We start from the raw sequence: 20,272 nt of genomic DNA, 5'->3' as shown, positions 1-20,272 counted from the left end.
CCAGGAACCTTCACTCACCGGTGGTGAAAGCTGTATTTGGAGGTCCTAGTGTGGGGCAGGCTCCTATAGCTGAGAGGGGGACAGCCCCCAGGGGAGGCAGAGCTGGGCTCTCTGGGTCCTAAAAGAGCAGAAAGAAGGGAGTCCTCATGGAGTCCTGGGGGTGGGGAGTGCGGGGCAGGGAAGGAGCAGTTTCCACTGGAGAGATCAACACTAGAAACCCACTCCCCAAGGATGAGGGCCCTGCGTTGGCTGTGACACCATTCTCTGTTACTGGATATCTGCCCCTCTCTGGGTAAGGAGGGCTTAGCTCTCATATGTTAATACTTTGTTGAAACCTGCAGGCTATGCCCTCAGTCTCTGAGAGAACTCTGGGGGAGAAGAGCCACTCAGAGCTGGTTGGGTGTAGCCATACCTTAGAAGCCACATCTGGCAGATTCATGTCACTCTCAGTTCTTTTTCTTGTTTTTATCCCCAAGATTTTGGTAACTTTTTTAAGGCTCTGCCTATGCTTGGAGAACATTCAAGAAGGATCAACACCCCATGTCAGACAAACACGGTTGCAGCAGGGAAATAAGGAAGGGAAATCCTAAGGGTGAAAATGGGGCTGAGCAGCCCAGTGACCTGAACTCTAACCCCTGCCTGCACAGACAATCAGAATTTACTTTAGGAAGCCATCATGTCCTTAGCAAACACAGTGCACGCTCAGTGTGGCTCTGCTAGATGCTGAGAGAAATCCCTGGGTGCCTGACCACCTCTGAAGCACATGCAACCAAGTGAGCTTGCCCCTTTCCACCTCAACACCCCAAACCCCGACAACTAGGGTAGCCAGAAGCACTGCTTAGTGTAGCAGATAGTCTGGGGGTGGGGCGGATGGGGGATTCCGGAACTCATGGTAGGCATCAGAGCCCTCTGGGTCATATTTGGGCATGGGGAGTCAGAGCTCTGTAGGCAAACCACAGGACTGTCAGAACCTGGGGGGAAAGGAAAAGATCAGAGTGCCCTAGGGGTACACACGGAGAGGAGGCTGCAGGGGATGTCCTGTCTTGGAGCACCAGCCGGCAGGGTGGATGTCTGGGTGGTCAGCGTCGATCCAGAAATCATAGCCATGACTCCAGCCATCAAAGTGGATCTGGGGAGGAAAGGCTCTTGGAAGTCAGGTGTTTCTCATGGAGCCCAGCTCAGCCAGAAGGTCCTCTCCCCATCCCTGGGGCCTGTCAGAAGCAAGATCCTGGATTGGAAGAACCAAGGGGCCAACCCTGCAATAATCAGTCTTGGCCACCACATTTTCCAAGGGCATCACTCATTAAGTTACTGGCATCTCCCACTGGCAATCCTTAGGTGGGACAAGGATTATTAGGCCCATTTTACAGATGATGTAAGGCTTAGAGAGGGAAAATGACTTGTCCAAGCCCACAAAAATAAGTCACAGATGAGGCAAGAATGAGATTCAAGATCTTTGGCTTCATCTCTCTCATGCCATGATGCCCTTGACCTCTAAACAGTCTACAGAATTCCTGCCCAACTGGCCTGTCCACTTCCCAGCCCTAGGGTCCCAGAGCCACCTTTATTCGATGGTCCTCCACATCCTCCACGCTGGCCACGCGAATCAGGGCTGGGTTCCTGCGGTCCACAGCCTCCAGCTTCATATTGACCAGGAAGCTGTGAGGGGGTCGCTGCAGAGGGGACAGCTGCCTTCAGGCCAAGGCCCAGCTCAGCAGAGCTGAGCCCCACAGGAGCCCAAATGCTGTGCCTGGGGAAACTGGGGCCTGCCCAAAGGAGAAGAAACTAGGGCCCCAGCCTGGCTAGCTGAGTGCTCCATGTCTTTCTGAGCTCAGCTCTGGGAGCGGGGGGCACTGACTCACCACCTTGAAGGCCCAAGTGGGGACAGCAGAGGCCCCAGTTTCTTCCAGATATTTCTCCCAACAGAAGTTATCAGGGTCTGGGTAGTCTGGAGGAGAGGATGAGAGCAATGTCTAGCCACCCAGGTGTACTGCAGAAGCCCTCTGCCCCCAAGCAGGACCAGGAACATGGAAGGGACAGAGGCCCTTGGAGTAGAATCTCTCCCATCATCACCACAGCCAGCTCCTTGCACTGGGCTCCTCAGGCAGATGGGTGCTAGTAGAACCAAGCACAGCACCACCCTAATAGTTCACAGGGCTGTCTGGGAACCCTGACTCCTGTCACTCTTGGCCTGTTGCTCCCACCCCAGCCCCATTTGAATCTCTACTGTATTTGGGCCAATGCAATACTCCCAGGATGAAGGACTCATTTTCTTTACTTCTGATTCCCTGTTTCCTTGCTGAGATGGTCATGTAACTTTCTTCCCCTAAACCCCAATGGAGTCAGGGTTTGACAGGAGTCTCCTAAAATCAAAGGGTTCTCAACTCCCAGACCAAGAAGCTGAGGCTTCAGGACATGTCTGTTCTCTCACCCTGACCCTAGAGAGCCAGCTACTGGGGCACTACTGGTGAGGGGTCAGTGGAGAGGGAAGCAGAGCCAGGCTTAGGAAAGGGGGCTTGCTCAGGCTGCAGGGTCACCTTGTGGAGGCGTGAGGGGCTTTCCTTGCTTCTGGCACCAGCCCACTGGGTGGATGTAGGGGCTGCTGGGATCACACCTGAAATCCAAGAACATGTCACTGTCCCAAGAGAAACTTGAGGCCCTGAGCCTGCCATCCTCTGAAAGCATGGCTCAGGGCCCACCCTCATCTACTTCTTAGTGAGAGGGAGACAGATGGCAATGACAAAGTTAGAAAATTGCAACATGAATTACAAACTCTACCATCACCATAATATCTAAGGGAAAATCATGAATCATAGGGGCTTGCTCATCTTAACCATGGTATTTTTAGATGAAACATTTAATATTGAGCTGTATTTCTTATGATAAAGCTCAATTCAATTATCTTCCAACCGGAGGAAGATCTGAATGTCAGAATTGGACTGAGTGGGGCCACATGGTACCTGAGATATGAAAGCAGTTGCCCCCTGCCATCCCCTCACCCCCTGAGGCCAAGTCTGGGCCCTCCTACTACCAGTAGTCATAAGTATCATCCCAGTTGTCAAAGTGCACCAGGAAGCGGCTGTCCACCACATCGGTCACACTGGCCACGCAGACAAGGGACGGGTTCATGCGGTCAACAGCCTCCAGCTTCATGCCCACCTGGAAGCCCAGGGGTGGGGGACTCTAGGGGAAAAAGAGGAGCTGCCACGGCCAGGGCCAAGCTGGCTAGGACCAGCCCAGAGCCCATTGGCAAACAAAGGAATAGGTTCTCTAGGAAAGCCTGGGGTGTGGGCAGTGAGAAAGGAAGGAGAAATAAGCTGGGAAAGAGGGCCCTCCAGGGCAGAATCATAACCTGAGTCCTGAGGCACTCAGGAACCTCTGGCCTCCAAGGTGCACTCAGAGGCCTGGCTTGTGCCAGAAGGTAAGTGCCTGGAAGGAGGCTATGCGTTCGCCCAAAGAACCTGGTGAACCAAGTATAAATCTTCCCTACCCAGACAAGCCCTTCCCAGCTTGTTCTGAGGCAGTTGTGGCAACAGTGGGGTGGCTGGGAAGAAACAGCGGACATCTATGGCATGGAGGCAGACAGGGAACCAGTATAAACTGAGTACCTGCCATGTAAGCTTCAAAAGACATCACCTCCTTGGACCTTTACAACAACCTTATTCCCATTTAAGAAGTTAAATCACTTGGCCCAGAACACAATGCTAGTCAATGGCGGGGCCAGTATTTAAATAGTTTGAATTAAAAGTCGGCATTCGTTGTCACAACAGCAGGCAGGACCCCACCTGTCACCTGGGAACTTGCAAGTATGAACTCTGGGGCTGGACTGGGGTTGGGGAGTAACTGTCTCTGCCTGAAGAGCATGGTGGAGTCCTGGGCCCATGGGAACTCTAGACATTCAATATGGTTTTTTTTTTAGACACAGGGTCTCACTCTGTCGCCCAGGCTGGGGTGCAGTGGTACAATCATAGCTTGCTGTAGCCTCGAATTCCTGGGCTCAAAACAATCCTCCCAGCTCAGCTAGCTACTGTGGTATCTAGGACTACAGGCACGTGCACCATGCCCAGCTAATTTAATGACATTTTTTGTACAGATGGGGTCTCACTATGTTGCCTACGCTGGTCTCAAACTCCTGGGCTCAAGTGATCCTCCCGCCTCAGCCTCCCAAAGTACTGGAATTACAGGTGTGAGCCACCGCACCCGGCCAGTAAGACTGATATATACTTATTTTTTTTGAGACGGAGCTTCATTCTTGTTGCTGAGACCGGAGTGCAATGGCGCGATCTTGGCTCACTGCAACTTCCGCCTCCCAGGTTCAAGCGATTCTCCTGCCTCAGCCTCCTGAGTAGCTGGGATTACAGACGCCCACCACCACGCCCAGCTAATTTTTTATATTTTTAGTAGAGACGGGGTTTCACCATGTTGCCCAGGCTGGTCTTGAACTCCTGACCTCAGCTGATCCACCCGCCTCAGCCTCCCAAAGTGCTGGGATTACAGGCATTAGCCACCACACCTGGTCCAGTATGATATTTTTAATGGAGGCTCCCTATATCTCTTAGGCCTTTTGGTTGGGATTATGAGATACTTTAACTGCTGGATAAGCTGCCAGCTGCCTTGAACTGAGGAAAGGACAAGGGATGAATTGTTGGAAATAAATGGAAGAGTCTCAACGTTGGGCAAAAGGAAGGAAAAAGAAGCTCCCAGAATAGAGGCATTGACCTTACAGCAAAGAACTGCAGAGCAAGCCAAAGCAAGAATATATGAGCAATGACATCTCAGTGCTCAGACTAGGATAGTGGGCCAGGGGCTCCAAGGGGATGTGAGGACAGGGTATCTGCAGTAGTAAAGGAGGGAGGGAAGTCAGGAAAAACCTATAACCAGCTTCCCATCTCTGGTCCTGGACCCTGCCCAGCTGTGCCCCTCCCATCTGATATGAGAGATCAGAACAAAGCTGAGAGAACCAGCACATGAGCTCCCTTCTGATGAGTCAGATACCCTGGGCCAGCTGCAGTGAACTCTGGCACATGGGAGTGACATCCACTCTCACTCAGGGGCACTCACGTGGCTCTGGCTCACAAACAGGTGCTTGGGGGCAGCCTGAGCTCTTGTGCTGCGCAGGTACTGGCTCCAGCTGAACTCCTCCTCCTTGTAACCTAGGCCCCTCGAGGGGGATGAACAGAGCGCCGTGCAGAGGCTGGGCCACAGCGAGGGCACCCCACAGTGAAGCAGCAGAATCAGGCATGCCTGAGGACCTCCCCCCAACCCTCAAGAACTTGCCCAGGGATCCCCCACTACTGAAGCAGGACACGACTTGAGTAGACACTCAAAGGGCAAGTGCAACGCAGAAGTTCTAGGGCTTCTGGTCAACTTGGCCCCAGCGCAGAGTCATCAGGATGCGATGAAGAGAGGCTGGCTTTGGAACAGGGTACAGGGTCAGAAAACAAAAGAGCTGGAAGCCAGGGGACCCAAGGGGAAGAAGCAAAGGGTCTGAGGACTCACTGCCTCACTGTGACCAACCCAGCTAGGCCTTACCTTTGGGAGGCTGCAGCTTGTGGCCCGTCTTCTCGAACCAGCCAGCAGGGTGAATGTCAGGGGAGTTGGCATTGACCCAGAAGTCATGGCACTCAGAATACCCATCAAAGTGCAGGCGTAGGCGATAGCCACATACCTGGCCCCATGAGGGGAATCAGGAACTCCAATGTCAGGAGATAACCCACTCCCCGTCTCCCTCACCTCTCCTGGCCCAGTCTGGTGGTCTCAAGGGCTCTAATGCTAGCAGGTTCCCCAACCCCACCTTTCTTTCCTCCCAAGTGTACTCCATCCTGTCCTATTCTGCAGTGAGGACAGTTCATGTACTCATGAGCCCTGAGTTCTGGATGCAAGGGAGGTGGACCCTATGACAGTCTCCTGCCCTTTTGAGCCCTGGACAGAATTCCGAGGGCAGCCACCAAGGCTCAGGACTGCTGAGGGATCCTGATGACCCTTCCCTCTGCTACCTTCTCTCACTGCTCTCCACTCACACTCTGCTTCCAGTCTTGCTGAGCCAATGGCAATTCCTTGAAGGTAGCAGTCTGTTCCATGCCCCAGGGCCTTTGCCCACTTTGCTCCTTCTGCCTGGAGCTCCCTCCTTATTCACAACTTATCTCTCAAGACTCTGCAAAAGAGGCCCTTCCTCTATGCTTTTGCTGCTCCTCAGACAGAACTGACCCAGCTGTGCCTCCCAGCTCAAATCTGTTGCCACCCCCGTGGCATGTCACTGACATGTTTATTTGGCTGATTCCCTAGACAACTGTGAGCTCCTAGAGGACAAGGACCTTGTTTGACTCATGCCAACATCCCTGGCCCTCAGGATCTCCTCAAGCTCCCCCAGAGTGGACAGTATACATTCATCCAGTAATAGGACTGTCCCATGACACTCCATCTGGTTTTTGTTCTTTTAAGCTTTCTATGTATTCCAACTTAATCCACTACTAGATTGTGTGTGCTCTGAGAGGAGGAAGGTGTTTCCTTCTATGCCCCCAGCAAAATCCATCAATCTGCACTGAGAGACATCATCAGAAAGGTGGTACCAAGCCCCAGCTCACCTCAGCCACGGTGAGGATGAAGTACATGGATGGGTGTTGAGGGTCAATGCCTTCCAACTTCATGCCCAGTTTGAAGCCATTCTTGTTGTGAGTGACTGCCTGGGACTGTCAACGCACAGAGTGGAGAGGACCCAGCTTCCATCCAGCCTTATCCTTGCCTAGTGGGCTTGGGGTGAAGGAGCTGCCTTTAGGCCCCACCCGCCTGGTATTTCCAAAGGGGCAACTTATTTGGGGATCGTTACTACAGGGATCTAGAGAGAGAGAGAGAGAATATCTCCCAGGTCCCTTGAAAAATGTGGGTGAGTCAGGGCTGGACTCAAGGGCTCCCTCTCACCAAAGTCATGGAAAGATCAATGCTGAATTGAGTAGAAGTCACCAGAATTCAAAAGTCTGCAGGCCCAGTGATGAGTGAGCCTAGCTTCCACCTCTGTTTCTTCCCACCCTGCCAGCCCCTTATGGTGGGCCCTTTTCCACTCTGGGGCCCTAAACAGTCTCTCCCTTTCCATTCTGCCAGTCCACTGAGGCATGCCTGACACAGAAAACGCCAGAAGGCCTGAGTTTGGTGGTGTGTCCCTCGACTGGGAAGACAAGCTGTTCCTATGGGGAAATTGTCCAACTCACGTCCTGGAAGAGGCTGACTGGAGCAGTAATGGCCTTCTGCTCCTCTAGGTAGGACTCCCACGACCAGCATTCCTTCTTCTCACCTGTTGCTGTGGAAAGGGGACAGACAGGCTAACTCCTGGGCTGCTCCTGATATATGACTTTCTTCAGCTTCCCCTGACCAAGCTCTACCTTCACCCCCAAAACAAACCTTTGTCTGTGTTCACATGTACCCTCTGGTCCCACCCACCATGATGATGCCAGACACAGGGGGCTGAGGGGAGGCTCAGTCTCAGGTGAGGCTACACCAAATTCTGCCTGTCACTTCCCCCCCCCCACCCCCTCAGGCCACTGTCAGCAGAAGTATTCTGGATTATTCAGCAACTGACTGAAGTTACAAAGTCTCAGCCACAGAAGGACCCTGTCCTCTGACATGACAAAGCTGAGTGACAAGTCCTGTGCCAGAGAACTTAATCACAATGCCATCTAAACTCACAAGGAAAGGAGAAGAAAAAGAGAAATGAGAGGGAAAACATGAAAATAGGAAGAAGTGGAAGGGTTGGGAGAAACAAGAAACACGGCTGGGCATGGTAGCTCACGCCTGTAATCCCAGCACTTTGGGAGGCCGAGGCAGGTGAATCACTTGAGGTCAGGAGTTCGAGACCAGGCTGGCCAACATGGTGAAACCTCGTCTCCACTAAAAATACAAAAATTAGTTGGGCGTGGTGGTACGTGCCTGTAATCCCAGCTACTCGGGAGGCTGAGGCAGGAAAATTGCTTGAACCTGGGAGGCAGAAGTTGCAGTGAGCCGAGATCACACCACTGCACTCCAGCCTGGGCAACAGGGCAAGACTGTCTCAAAAAACAAACAAAAAACCAAAAATTATCCAGGCGTGGTGGCACACGCCTGTAGTCCCAGCTACTTGGGAGGCTGAGGCAGGAGAATTGCTTGAACCCAGGAGGCGGGGGCTGCAGTGAGCCGAGAACATGCCACTGCACTCCAGTCTGGGTGACAGAGGGAGCCCCTGTCTCAAAAAAAAAAAAAAAAAAAAAAAAGAAACACTTTTTTGATTCTTCTTCCCCTGAACACTTACAGAGACTTACACAAATGTGCATATGTGTGCTTGATGGGTACCCCCAGAGTAGATATACTGATTCCACAGCACTCCCAGACACACACAGCCTATGTGCACACACACATACACTCACAGGCATACACTATGGTCAGGACCTACAGCCCAGGTCCTGTCCATGCCTCCAAGTCTCAGGGTCCTGGAGAGGGAGATGAATACCCCTGCAGCACCTTCAATCTAACCTGAGGTGGAGTCCTAGCCTCTAACAGAGGACAAACACCCTTTAAAGGCTAGAATATCCAGTTACATGTAGGCTGACCAGATTAGCATGAGCTGCCTCCAATCGAAGGCTACAGACAACTAAAGAGGTAACAACTCACAAGAATCAATTCATATCCCTTAGGTAAATGGCTCCAGCTTCTTCTAGAAACGTCTACACCTCTATTTCGTCATCTGTGAAATGCAGATATCCACCATACAGGATCACTATGATGATTAAGTCAGATCTATGTATAAAAGATCCTTATGAAATACAGAGTGCTGGACTTCTGTTACCAGTACTTCCTGGGTCTTCACTAAGGCTGTAGGACTGGATTCTAGCTCTGCTTCTCTTGGCTGCTGCCCTGGATAATTCAGGCTTGGAGTGGTCTGTCTCTCAGGAAGATGCTTTTTCCCTTTTTGCTTTAGTTGGGACCTAAGTGGCTAGAGGCACCTGTTTTTTGTTTTTGTTTGTTTGTTTTGAGACAGAGTCTCACTCTGTCGCCCAGGCTGCAGTGCAGTGGTGCAATCTCAGCTCAATGCAGCTTCTGCCTCCCGGGTTCAAGCGATTCTCCTACCTCAGCCTCCGAGTAGAGATTACAGGTGCCCACCACTACACATGGCTGTTTTTTAAATCTTTAGTAGAGACGGGGTTTCACCATGTTGGCCAGTAACTCCTGACCTCAGGTGATCCGCCTGCCTTGGCCTCCCAAAGTGCTGGGATTACAGGCATGAACCACCGCACTCGGCCTAGAAGCACCTGTCTTGCAGCTGCCTAAATTCCTCAGTCACTGTACCAAACCTTGAGATCTCAACTGCCTGATCCAGTTGGGCCACAGCAGATATTTTGTTCACCAATGGATCAAGCAAGCTATCAAACTCTCAGGGACCTATACAGACACCAATCTAGAGCTCATCTCTTCCGGCTATCCTTTGTCCTGAGTACAACATATCACCTACTATGTACCCTCAAGAAACCCTCCAGTTCTCCCGCTCAGTCTTCATCCATTCTTACTGAGTAGGGCAAAGAGAAGAGAGAGTAGACTTCAAGATGCCATCATCCTGCTGTTTCTTGCCACTGGGATTCCACATCATCATGCATAAGACCTCTTCACTTTTCCCAAATCTCTTCTACTATGACAGAACCCTTCCCAACAGCCATTTCTTCCTCCCTGGACGACTTTCTTCTTTTTGCCTCACTCTTCCCAAACCGTAACATCAGCTAAGGGGCTGACTACCTGCCAGATTTCTTGTCTCAGGCGCCTCTGCTGCTCTTTGGTGCTTCAATTCTCAGCTTGCTTCCCTTTACCCATACTTCAGAGACCAAGCTCTGAGACACCCATGCCACAGCAGACACCTCTGACCAACACCCTCTTTATCTGCCATTATCTCTTACCACTGGTCCCCTGAAGATGTCCCTCCCTGGGCCTGTACTATCTTCATATTTGCTCACTAGTCACAACACTTACCAAGTATACATTCTTCAGTTTACCACTATGCACCTCTTCATTTGACCTTCACCATTCCTTTTACCATTTAGTGGTTAAACCTGTGTGCCATGTCTGGTACTAGAAATTGGGGGTACAGAGATGCCTGAAAGGCTTCATATACATGGTCTCCTTGAGTCCTCATAATTCCCTTAGATGATAGGGAGGGCTCATAGTAACCCCTTTCACAGGTGAGGACAAGATTCAATGTAATCCACTGGAAAGAGGCCTGACCACCAAATCCTTCAGCAATTACTAGATTCCTTCCCTGACCAACCCCCACCCCAGCCAAATTCAGTTTCCTGCCTCCTTTTCCTATTGGTGAACAATGGGCTGAGCCCTTAGGCACATCCCTAAACCCAAGTAAGTCCCAAGGCTCCTGTGTATGGTTGTATAATCTGCGTACTATACATAGGTGCCCAGCCAAGAGAGTGAATGGGGCTAAAATCCATCCTGGGCTTTCTGCCAAGCCAAGTGGCTGAGTCTACTGTGAAGAAAGGTTGCCCTTTTCTAATTGGTCTGCCCAGGAGAAGTGCTTTTTTTTTTTTTTATAACTTGTACGAAGGTACCATATTGACTAGCAGTGGCACTGATCCTCTCTCCACTTCCAGAAATGCTCCTTTGTTTATTCCTGCTTCCTTAGACCAGATGCTCTTGGATAGCACTTTCTTTGGCAAGCTCAGCCTGATCTAAAACCAAACTTGCAACTTCTCTGCCAAAGTCTGTGGCCCTTTTGGTATTCGTTACCCTAGTCAATGGCACCACCATCCATTCATCCAGTCACGCAAGCCAGAAACTTGGAAGTGATACTTTATGCCTTTTTTTTTTTTTTTTTTTTTAACTCCCTAGGATCCTTCCATTCTACTGATTCCAACTCCTAGGTATCTCTTGGATCTATATCCATCTCTCCACATTTACTGTCCTTGCTTTGAGCCTAGTCCAAAAGCCTCTTAACTGGTCTCTGCCTCACACTTATTCTACTGACAGAATACATATCAAATAAAAAAAGTGTTTATTTTCTTTGCTTTAAGTTCCATGGCTTCTCATTTCCAACCCAAAACCCAAAAATCTAAACACCTTTCCATACCACACACAGCCTTGGTGAACTAGCTACTCCCCATCATGCCAGCTTCATCATGCATTTCCATGCCCCTGTGCCTCTGTGCCTTTGCATAGGTTGATACTTCTGCTTTAAAATCCCACCCCCACCTTGTTCTATTAGCCTATTTTTTTCACATCCTTCAAGACGTAGCCATAGTTCCAGCACCTAGCACAAGACTTACATAAAATAGGTGCACAACAAATGCTAGTTAAACGACTATAAGGATGGATGGATGGATGGATGAGTGGATGGATGGATGAAATATCATCCCATCTACCTCATGGAGCCTTTCTATACTCCAGCAGGCAGAGTTTGTTCTGTGACAGCCCCTTGTATTTACATACCTCAAACATAACACTTACTATATGGTTACATAATAATCTGTTGACATATCTATTTCTGCAACTAGATTATGAGCTCATTAAGTGCTAGTACTGTGTTTTGCTTACTCTGAACTCTTAGCATCTAGCCCACTATCTGGTACATAGGAGGCACTTAGTATTTGTTAAATAAAAGAACAATGATGGAAATAACTATGTATCAAAAACTGAGATGCAGCCAAAGCAGTATTTTAGAGGAACATGACAGCCTTAAATAAACATATTAGAAAAGGATGGCTAAAATTAATGAAATTTAAAAATCAAAATAAATCTGTCTCATGAAGTTAGAAAAGTAAAATTAACCCAAAGAAAATGGAAATAAATTTTTTTTAAAGACAAATAAAATTAGTAAGTTTCTGGAAAGACTGATTAATAAACCAAGAAAAACTCTGGGAGGCTGAGGTAGGAGGATTGCTTAAGGCCAGGAGTTCCAGACCAGCCTGGGCAACATAGTGACATCCTCTTTTTTTTTTTTGAGATGGAGTCTCACTCTGTCACCCAGGTTGGAGTGCAGCGGCACGATCTCAGCTCACTGCAACCTCTGCCTCCCCGGTTCAAGCGATTATCCTGCCTCAGCCTCCCGAGTAGCTGGGATTACAGGTATGTGCCACCACACCCAGCTAATTTTTTGTATTTTTAGTAGAGATGGGGGTTTCACCATGTTGGCCAGGCTGGTCTTGAACTCCTGACCTCAGGCAATTCGCCCGCCTTGGCCTCCCCTATTTCTATCTTTAAAAAAAGTTAAAGATAAAAAGAAAATAAGAGAAATTTTAAAATGTCCTACGGATATTAAAAGGATAAGAGGATCTTGTTGACCAGTACAGACCTTCAGGAGGGCGGTGCAAATGCAGGCCTGCTATAGTCTACTGTCTGCACAGGACAGGGTGAGAAGAGAACAGTGCCGCAGGATACTGGTCCACTAGTACCTTTGCACTGGTTTGGGTTTTGGCTAGGCAGCACTGGTTGCCTCTGGAGGGATCACTGACTATGCAAAAGCAGGTAGAATGCTATTCCTCTCTGGGAGTTTAACAGGCCTGGGTGCTTATCAGCTCTCAGGATCCAAGGGTTGCTTGGGTTTTCCTAGCTACGTCTGAGACCTTGGCTGGCATTATGGGAATGAGATTCTACCACTCTGAAAAATTTATGTCTCCAGGTTTAATTGCAGGTACCAGTTTGCTGATGGTCACCAAGCTTGGAATCAGTACGTTGAACAAACCCCATCAGTAGCAGTCATCTCCCAGCTTGGACTCTTGAAGAATTAAAAATCTTCAAACTTCCACTGTTTTCAAGGTATTAACAGAAATAAGTACAGCATTTTTGCATATTCTGACATTTTACTTTATTTATTTTTATTATTATTTTTTTGAGACAGGGTCTCACTCTGTCACGCAGGCTGGAGTGCAATGGCTGATCTCAGCTCACTGCAACCTCCGTTTCCCAGGTTCAAGTGATTCTCCTGCCTCAACCTCCTGAGTAGCTGGGATTACAGGCGTGCACCACCATGTCCAGCTAATTTTTTTTTTTTTTGTATTCTTATTAGCGATGGGGTTCACCATGTTGACCAGACTGGTCTCAAACTCCTGAGCTCAAGTGATCCACCTGTCTCGGCCTACTAAAGTGCTGGGATTACAGAGGTGCACTACCATGCCCGGCCATCTGACATTTTACTTTAGAAAAAAAACAAAACAAAAGACACCATTGGCTGGGCGCAATGGCTCATGCCTGTAATCCTAGCACTTTGGGAGGCCAAGGCGGATGGATAGCTTGAGATCAAGAGTTTGAGACTAGCCTGGGCAACATGGCGGAACCCTGTCTCTACAAAAATACAAAAATTAGACAGGCATGGTGGTGTGCGCCTGTAGTCTTAGCTACTCAGAAGGCTAAGGAGGGAGGATGGCTTGAGTCTTGCAAGGCGGAGGAGGTCACAGTGAGCGGACATCACACCACTACACTCCAGCCTGGGTGATAGAGCCAGATCCTGTCTGTAAAAAAAAAAAAAAAAAAAAAAAAAAAAAAAAGACACCAAACTTAGCAGGGAAAAACTCAGTTACCATTACAACCCCACAGATACCCTAATACAGTTTAATTCTTGTATATTGATATTATATCTTCTTTCTGTATCATTTTTCTGAGACGGAGTTTTGCTCTGTCGCCCAGACTGGAGTGCAGTGAAGCGATCTCAGCTCACTGCAACCTCTGCCTCACGGGTTCAAGCGATTCTCCTGCCTTAGCCTCCTGAGTAGCTGGGACTACAGGGGCACGCCACCACGCCTGGCTAATTTCTGTATTCTTAGTAGAGATGGGGTGTCACCATGTTGGCCAGGATGGTCTCAATCTACTGACCTCGTTATCCACCCGCCTCGGCCTCCCAAAGTGCAGGGATTATAGGCGTGAGCCACTGCACCCAGCCTCTTTCTGTATCTTATAGGTAAAATCTCAAGGAATAAAATGTTAAGTGGCATCACTGGGGGCTCTGAAACCTCATGCTGTGCTCAGAGGAACAGTGTGAAGAAAATCTCTTATGATATTTAGGATATCCGTTCTTTTGCTCATCTTAGGGCGCAGAGCTACTTTGAAATTATGCTAAATGGGGTATCAGTGAAAATAAAGTTTACTATAAATAAAAAAGGGGAGCCAGGTGCAGTGGTGTATGCCTGCAGTCCCAGCTACTCAGAAGGCTGAGGCAGGAGGATCACTTGCACTCAGGAGTTTAAGGCCAGTCTGGGCAACACAGTAAGACCCTGTCTCTAAAAATAATGATAAAAAATAAAATAATTAAAAGGGTGTATTATGAACTTTACACCCTTTTGATGAATTCCTTTCTTAATCACCTAGTCTCAGGCCTACCTCTACACACTAGTGAAATTGCTCTCTTCAGTTACTAAGGTCAAAATCCAATGACCTATTCTTATTCTTCAACTCTTGATCTTCATGTGCTCCCAACCACCCATTCCATCTTGGCATTTCTTTCTTACCACACTCTGTTAGCTCTATTCTTCTTCCTCCTCCTGCCTCAACCCTGCTCCTCAATGGTGCAAACCTAGAAACCAACACAGTACTTCCCTCCCATCTTCTTTCCTTTCTCATTCCCTGGGGAAGCTTCTTCAGCATACTTTCAGTTACTTCAGTATAGATAATTAAAAAATTAATGGCTCTGGTCAGACCTTTCACTACAATGTCTACAGAAAATGTAAAGGGAAGAACAGAATGCCAAGATTCAAGAAGAACCAATTAATTACAAGCAGTCATCAGGGTACCACTATGTGCTAGGTCTTTTTGCTTTCAATTTGCTACAGAGATATTTGTGTGTTTGCCTCTCCTATAGAGCATGGTTAGCCAATTCATAATCAGTTCATTTTAAGACACTGAAAGTTTAACCAAGAGCCTGATACTTATGTTTAACATGTGCCTTATAGGGATCTATGCCTGGGAACACCAAACTGAAGAGGCTGGGCTCCAAAATGTTATAGTCTATTGTTTACCTGGTGTCAGCCATTAAAATTGCCTTTGGTTTCTAGGAAGTATAAATGGACCCTTTTTGAAAATGTAATGAAAGCCATGGACAATTCACATAAACAAGTCACAGAATTTTGCATGTAAACTTAGATTAAGGACCACAGTTAAGTAAGTGCTGCTTTAAGTAGCATACTGATCCATGTCTGGTACTGAATTACACACTCATATTCTCAACTTGTTCACCAACACCATATGGCAGTCCTTGTATTTCAATATAAAATCTGTTTTTTAAACCCAATTTAAAAATGGGCAAGGATCTGAATAGACATTTCTCCAAAGAAAATATATAAATGGCAAATAAGTACATGAAAACATGCTAACATCATTAGCCATCAGGGAAATGCAAATCAAAACCACAATGAGATACCACTTGATAACCTCTAGAACGACCATAATAAAAAAGATAATAACAAGCATTGGTGAAGATGGGGATAAACTGGAATCCTCATATACTGCTGGTGGGAATGTAAAATGGTACAGACAATTTGAAAAACAGTGTGACAGTTCCTGAAAAGGCTAAACATGGAGTTACCATATGGCTGGACAATTCCACCCCTAAGTGTATACCCAAGAAAAATGAGTCCATATGTCCACACAAAAACTTGTATACAAATGTTCATACTGGCATTATTCATAATAGCGCAAAAGTAGAAGCAATCCATATGTCCATCAACTGATGAATAAACAAAGTGTGGTATGCCCATACAATGGAATATTATTCAGCCATAAAAAGAAGCACATACAGCCTAAAATATGTAAACCTTGAAAACACTGTGCTAAGTGAAGAGCCAGGCATACAAAACCACAATACATAATTCCATTTATATGAAATGTCCAAAATAGGCAAATCTGGTATACAGAAAGCAGACTGCTGGTGGTCTTTAGGGGGAATGATGGCTAATAGATATATAGGACTTCTTTTGGGAGTGATGGAAATGTTTTAAAATGTATTGTGGTGATGGTTACAGAACTCTGTGAATACACAAAAAAAAAACCCCACTGAATTGTACACTTCAAATGGATGAATTGTATGGTGTACGAATTATATCTCAATAAAGCTATTAAGAACCGGTACCTTATAAAAGTGTATGAAAAAGCACTAATCATTAAAAAATTGACAAATTGGGCACCATCAAAACGAACTTTCTCCTCCTTAAAGGACGTCATTTAGAAAAAACAAAAAACCAAGAACAGGGTGCCTGTAGTCCCAGTTACTCGGAAGGCTGAAGTAGAAGGATCCCTTGAGCCCAAGAGTTTGAGGCTACAATGTGCTATGACCGCATCGTGAATCGCTACTGTACTCCAGCCTGGGCAATACAGCAAGACTTCATCTCTTTTTCTTTTTTTCTTTTTTGAGATGGAGTTTCACTCTTGTTGCCTAGGCTGGAGTGCAATGGCACGATCTCGACTCACTGCAACCTCCGCCTCCCAGGTTCAAGTGATTCTCCTGCCTCAGACTCCCGAGTAGCTGGGATTATAGGCATGCACCGCCATGCCTGGCTAATTTTGTATTTTTAGTAGAGATGGGGTTTCACCATGTTGGTCAGGCTGGTCTCGAACTCCCTACCTCAGGTGATCTGCCCGCTTCGGCCTCCCAAAGTGCTGGGATTACAGGAGTGAGCCACTGCGCCCAGCCTTTTTTTTTTTTTTTTTTTTTTAGTCAGCGTGGAGTGCAGTGGTGCACTCTCAGCTCACTGCAGCCTCTGCCTCCTGGGTTCAAGCGATTCTCCAGCCTCAGCCTCCCGAGTAGCTGGGACCACAGATGCTCACCACCATGCTCAGCTAATATTTGTATTTTTTGCAGAGATAGGGTTTCACCATGTTGCCCGGGCTGGTCTTGAATTCCTGAGCTCAAGTGATCCATCCACCTCAGGCTCCCAAAGTGCTGGGATTACAGAGACCATGCCTAGCCTTAAAGTGTATTCTTTTTTTTTCCCCTGAGACAGAGTCTTGGTCTGTTGCCCAGGATGGAGTGCAGTGGCGCGATCTCGGCTCACTGCAACCTCCTCCTCCCGGGTTCAAGCAATTCTCCTGCCTCAGCCTCCCGAGTAGCTGAGATTACAGGCGCGAGCCACCATGCCTGGCTATTTTTTTTTTTTTTTTTTTTTTTGTATTTTTAGTAGACATGGGGTTTCACCATGTTGGCCAGGGTGGTCTCAAATGCTTGACCTCATCATCCGCCCGCCTCGGCCTCCCAAAGTGCTAGGATTACAGGCATGAGCCACCGTGCCCGGCCTTAAAGTGTATTATTTATCATACCTTTATCATAGGTATGGATAGGAAAAAACACAGTATCTATAGGGTTCAGTACTATCCATGGTTTCAAGTGTCCACTGGGGTTCTTGGAAGGTATTCCCTGCAGATAAAAGGGAACTACTATAACTGTTAACACAGTCAGAATATCTATTAGTGACTAAGTAAGTTGTAGAAACTTGCAATGGTGTGTTAGAAAATGATCATTCACAAAATATGGCTATCGAAAAGGAGAAGATCTATGAGAGAGAAGGCCCGAATGGGTACATGAGTCACATGTTTTTAACTCTTAAACTACTGGAGCACTCCGTCAGCACTAGGTATGTCAGGTCTGTGGGACGTGAATTGAACAGCTGGCCATCAAACTGCCAAATAGAGTATAGATCAAACATAGATTCTTCCCACATACAAGAAACTCAAGCAATCCCAACCCCTATTCCTACCCCCCAGATTCTTTTGTCAGAAGACTCTGAAAATGGGAAAACATTTCAGTCATAGATGCAAACTTCTGTCTACTGATACAGTTTCTTTCCTTGGAAAACGAAAAAAAAAAAAAGGCATTAGGGGAAAATGTCACACTAATATTCACAGTTGAGACAGTGAGTAGTATGCTTCAAAAGATAACTTTGTAATGGTCAACAGGACCCAGCTAAAACAATGTTGATTTATGAATCTATTTATCTAAGTAAGATACAGCAGCTGAGCCCACAGGAGTTAAGACACTGCTTCTTTCCTCTGCATAAATCTTAAGAGGCCATAAACCAAAGAGAGCTAAACTTTTGCCTTCTGATGTGAATACCATGGGTGAGACATAATAGTGAAGTCCTGGTTTAGCTACAATGGGCAGAAGTTGGAAGAAGCACTATAAAAAGTTCAGAGCCCTGGGTGCAGACTGGGCTCCTCCAGCTGGCACTGGATCCATCAAGGCAGGATAATGTCCTAAGAAATGACCTCATCTGTCTGGTTCTCTGTGGGACGGGAAAGACAGTGACTAAGGCAACTAAGCCATAGTCCAAGAGAAACCATCAACATACAAATCATCCATTCAATCCATTCATCCACTGAACAAACACTGATTGAGAACCTATTCCATGCCAGGCTCTAGCTAAGCACCAGGGATAAAATGATTAATAAAACAGATACAAGAACCAAGTGCAATGGCACATGCCTATAATCCCTGCTACTCAGGAGGCTGGGGCAGGAGGATCCCTTGAGCCCAGGAGTCCCAGGCTGTAGTGCGTCTGTGAACAGCTCTACACGCCAGCTTGGGCAATAGAGTGAAACTCCATCTCTTAAATTAAAAATAAAAATTAAAAAAAAGGCTAGGTGCCTTGGCTCACTCCTGTAATCCCACCACTTGGGAGGCTGAGGTGGGCAGATAACCTGAGGTAAGAGTTCGAGACCAGCCTGGCCAACATAGCGAAACCCTGTCTCTATTAATACAAAAATTAGCCAGGTGTGGTGGCATGTGCCTGTAGTCCCAGCTACTCAGGAGACTGAGGCAAGAGAATTGCTGGAACCCAAGAGGTGGAGGTTGCAATGAGCCAAGATGGCGCTACTGCACTCTAGCCTGGGCAACAGAGTTAAACTCCATTTCAAAGAAAAAAAAAAAAAAGAGGGCCAGGCGTGGTACCTCACACCTGTAATCCCAGAACTTTGGGAAGCCTAGGCAGGAGGATTGCTTGAGCCCAGGAGTTCGAGACCAGCCTGAGAAACAAAGTAAGATCCCCATCTCTATAAAAAAATTTAAAAAATTAGCCATGCATGGTGGCATGCACCTGTGGTCCCAGCTACTCAGGAGGTTGAAGTGGAAGACTGCTTGTGCCTAGGTCAAGGCTTCAGTGAGCTGTGTTTGCACCACTGTACTCTAGCCTGGGCAACAGAGCAAGACCCTGTCACCCTCCAAAAATTTTAATTTAAAAAATTAAAAAAAAAAAAAAAACAGATACTGTCCTTGTGTTGATGGTTTTGAGGGCAGAAGAGAGACATTAAACAAACTGCTACACAGTATCTATGTGATTACAAGTATGCTACTTAGCTACCGTTGACAGTTGTCACGTGGGAATGTGGAGATGGTCATTGAGAAGGCCTGAAGATTGGAGATATGAATGACCTCTGCTCCACTTTTCTTAGAATCAAAGAGTGAGAATAGGGTTCCAAACAGGAATGTTAGACCAATGACCAGTGCAGGCTTGCCCCACCACTAAAGAGAAGCAATGACATGTGGTGCCAGTAAAAGTTACTCAAGTCTTCAAAAATTGAGCCAAGATCTCCCTGGCACTGGGGCCTAGTCATGACTGGATAATAGAGGATAAACAAACACATAATATAACCCCCAAGAAAATACATACACTAATACACAAACCCAAAATAGTCTCTCACCGTCTCTCTCTCTCTCACACACACTAACTCATGCTCATTTATGCATGTACAAACTACCATCACAATCATAACCCACACTCTCAGCCTCACACCTCCAAAGGTATATACACACCTCACACGAATATATACACACAGGCCACCATACCAGGCTGGCTGCTGCTCCACTCCTCACTCTCTGGGGTGCTAGCGGTGGGTTGTCCCTCTGGGTCCTTTCCTTCTTCTTGCTTCTCCTGTAGAAGGCAAGCCTGATCCCAGCTTCTTCTCCTCATGGTTTGGGATGAAGCCCTAGGGTCTGATCCTGGCCCCTACCTGGCTCTCTGGCCATGTGGTGTTCTGCCCCAAACAGGCAGAATTTCTTCTAGGCTGCCAGCAGGAGTGCAGCTCCAGCAGACATCCCCCTGTCACTTGAGCACAGACTCACATGAGCATGCACATCCTAATTAAACAGCCTGACTACAACTCTCCTTATTATCTGGTAGAGAAACTGAGTACACAAAAACTTCCTTTGTGATGCTCTTACACGCCCAGTAGAATTCATGCTCTGTCCCTTCCAGCTTCTGCAGCTAGAGCCCTGGGTGTTCCCTGGCCTTTGGCCTAGGCACTGGACTCCAGTGATGGAGTTTTCCAGCTGCCTGCA

At 47.4% G+C, this 20,272-nt stretch overlaps 1 protein-coding gene and 1 pseudogene across 7 annotated transcripts in view; one reads left to right on the top strand and one right to left on the bottom strand.

Moving 5' to 3' along the window:
• L3MBTL1 (L3MBTL histone methyl-lysine binding protein 1) overlaps positions 1–20,272 on the bottom strand; it is a 45,030-nt gene that overhangs the window by 16,696 nt on the left and 8,062 nt on the right. For all 7 annotated transcript variants that reach the window (XM_063720526.1, XM_054541789.2, XM_054541788.2 and 4 more), the window contains 11 exons: positions 19,781–19,865; positions 7,206–7,294; positions 6,585–6,689; positions 5,533–5,668; positions 5,062–5,153; positions 3,032–3,183; positions 2,538–2,614; positions 1,863–1,948; positions 1,563–1,673; positions 1,015–1,129; positions 19–118 (listed from right to left, as the gene is read on the bottom strand). In XM_063720526.1, coding sequence (XP_063576596.1) covers positions 19–118; positions 1,015–1,129; positions 1,563–1,673; positions 1,863–1,948; positions 2,538–2,614; positions 3,032–3,183; positions 5,062–5,153; positions 5,533–5,668; positions 6,585–6,689; positions 7,206–7,294; positions 19,781–19,865 — 1,148 coding nt within the window. The remainder of the gene's footprint in view (positions 1–18; positions 119–1,014; positions 1,130–1,562; positions 1,674–1,862; positions 1,949–2,537; positions 2,615–3,031; positions 3,184–5,061; positions 5,154–5,532; positions 5,669–6,584; positions 6,690–7,205; positions 7,295–19,780; positions 19,866–20,272) is intronic.
• On the top strand, positions 8,405–12,711 carry LOC103888800 (transmembrane protein 14C-like; annotated as a pseudogene).

Source organism: Pongo abelii, chromosome 21 (assembly GCF_028885655.2).
Source record: "Pongo abelii isolate AG06213 chromosome 21, NHGRI_mPonAbe1-v2.0_pri, whole genome shotgun sequence".
Lineage (NCBI taxonomy): Eukaryota > Metazoa > Chordata > Mammalia > Primates > Hominidae > Pongo > Pongo abelii.
This window is presented reverse-complemented; position numbering and strand designations above follow the sequence as displayed.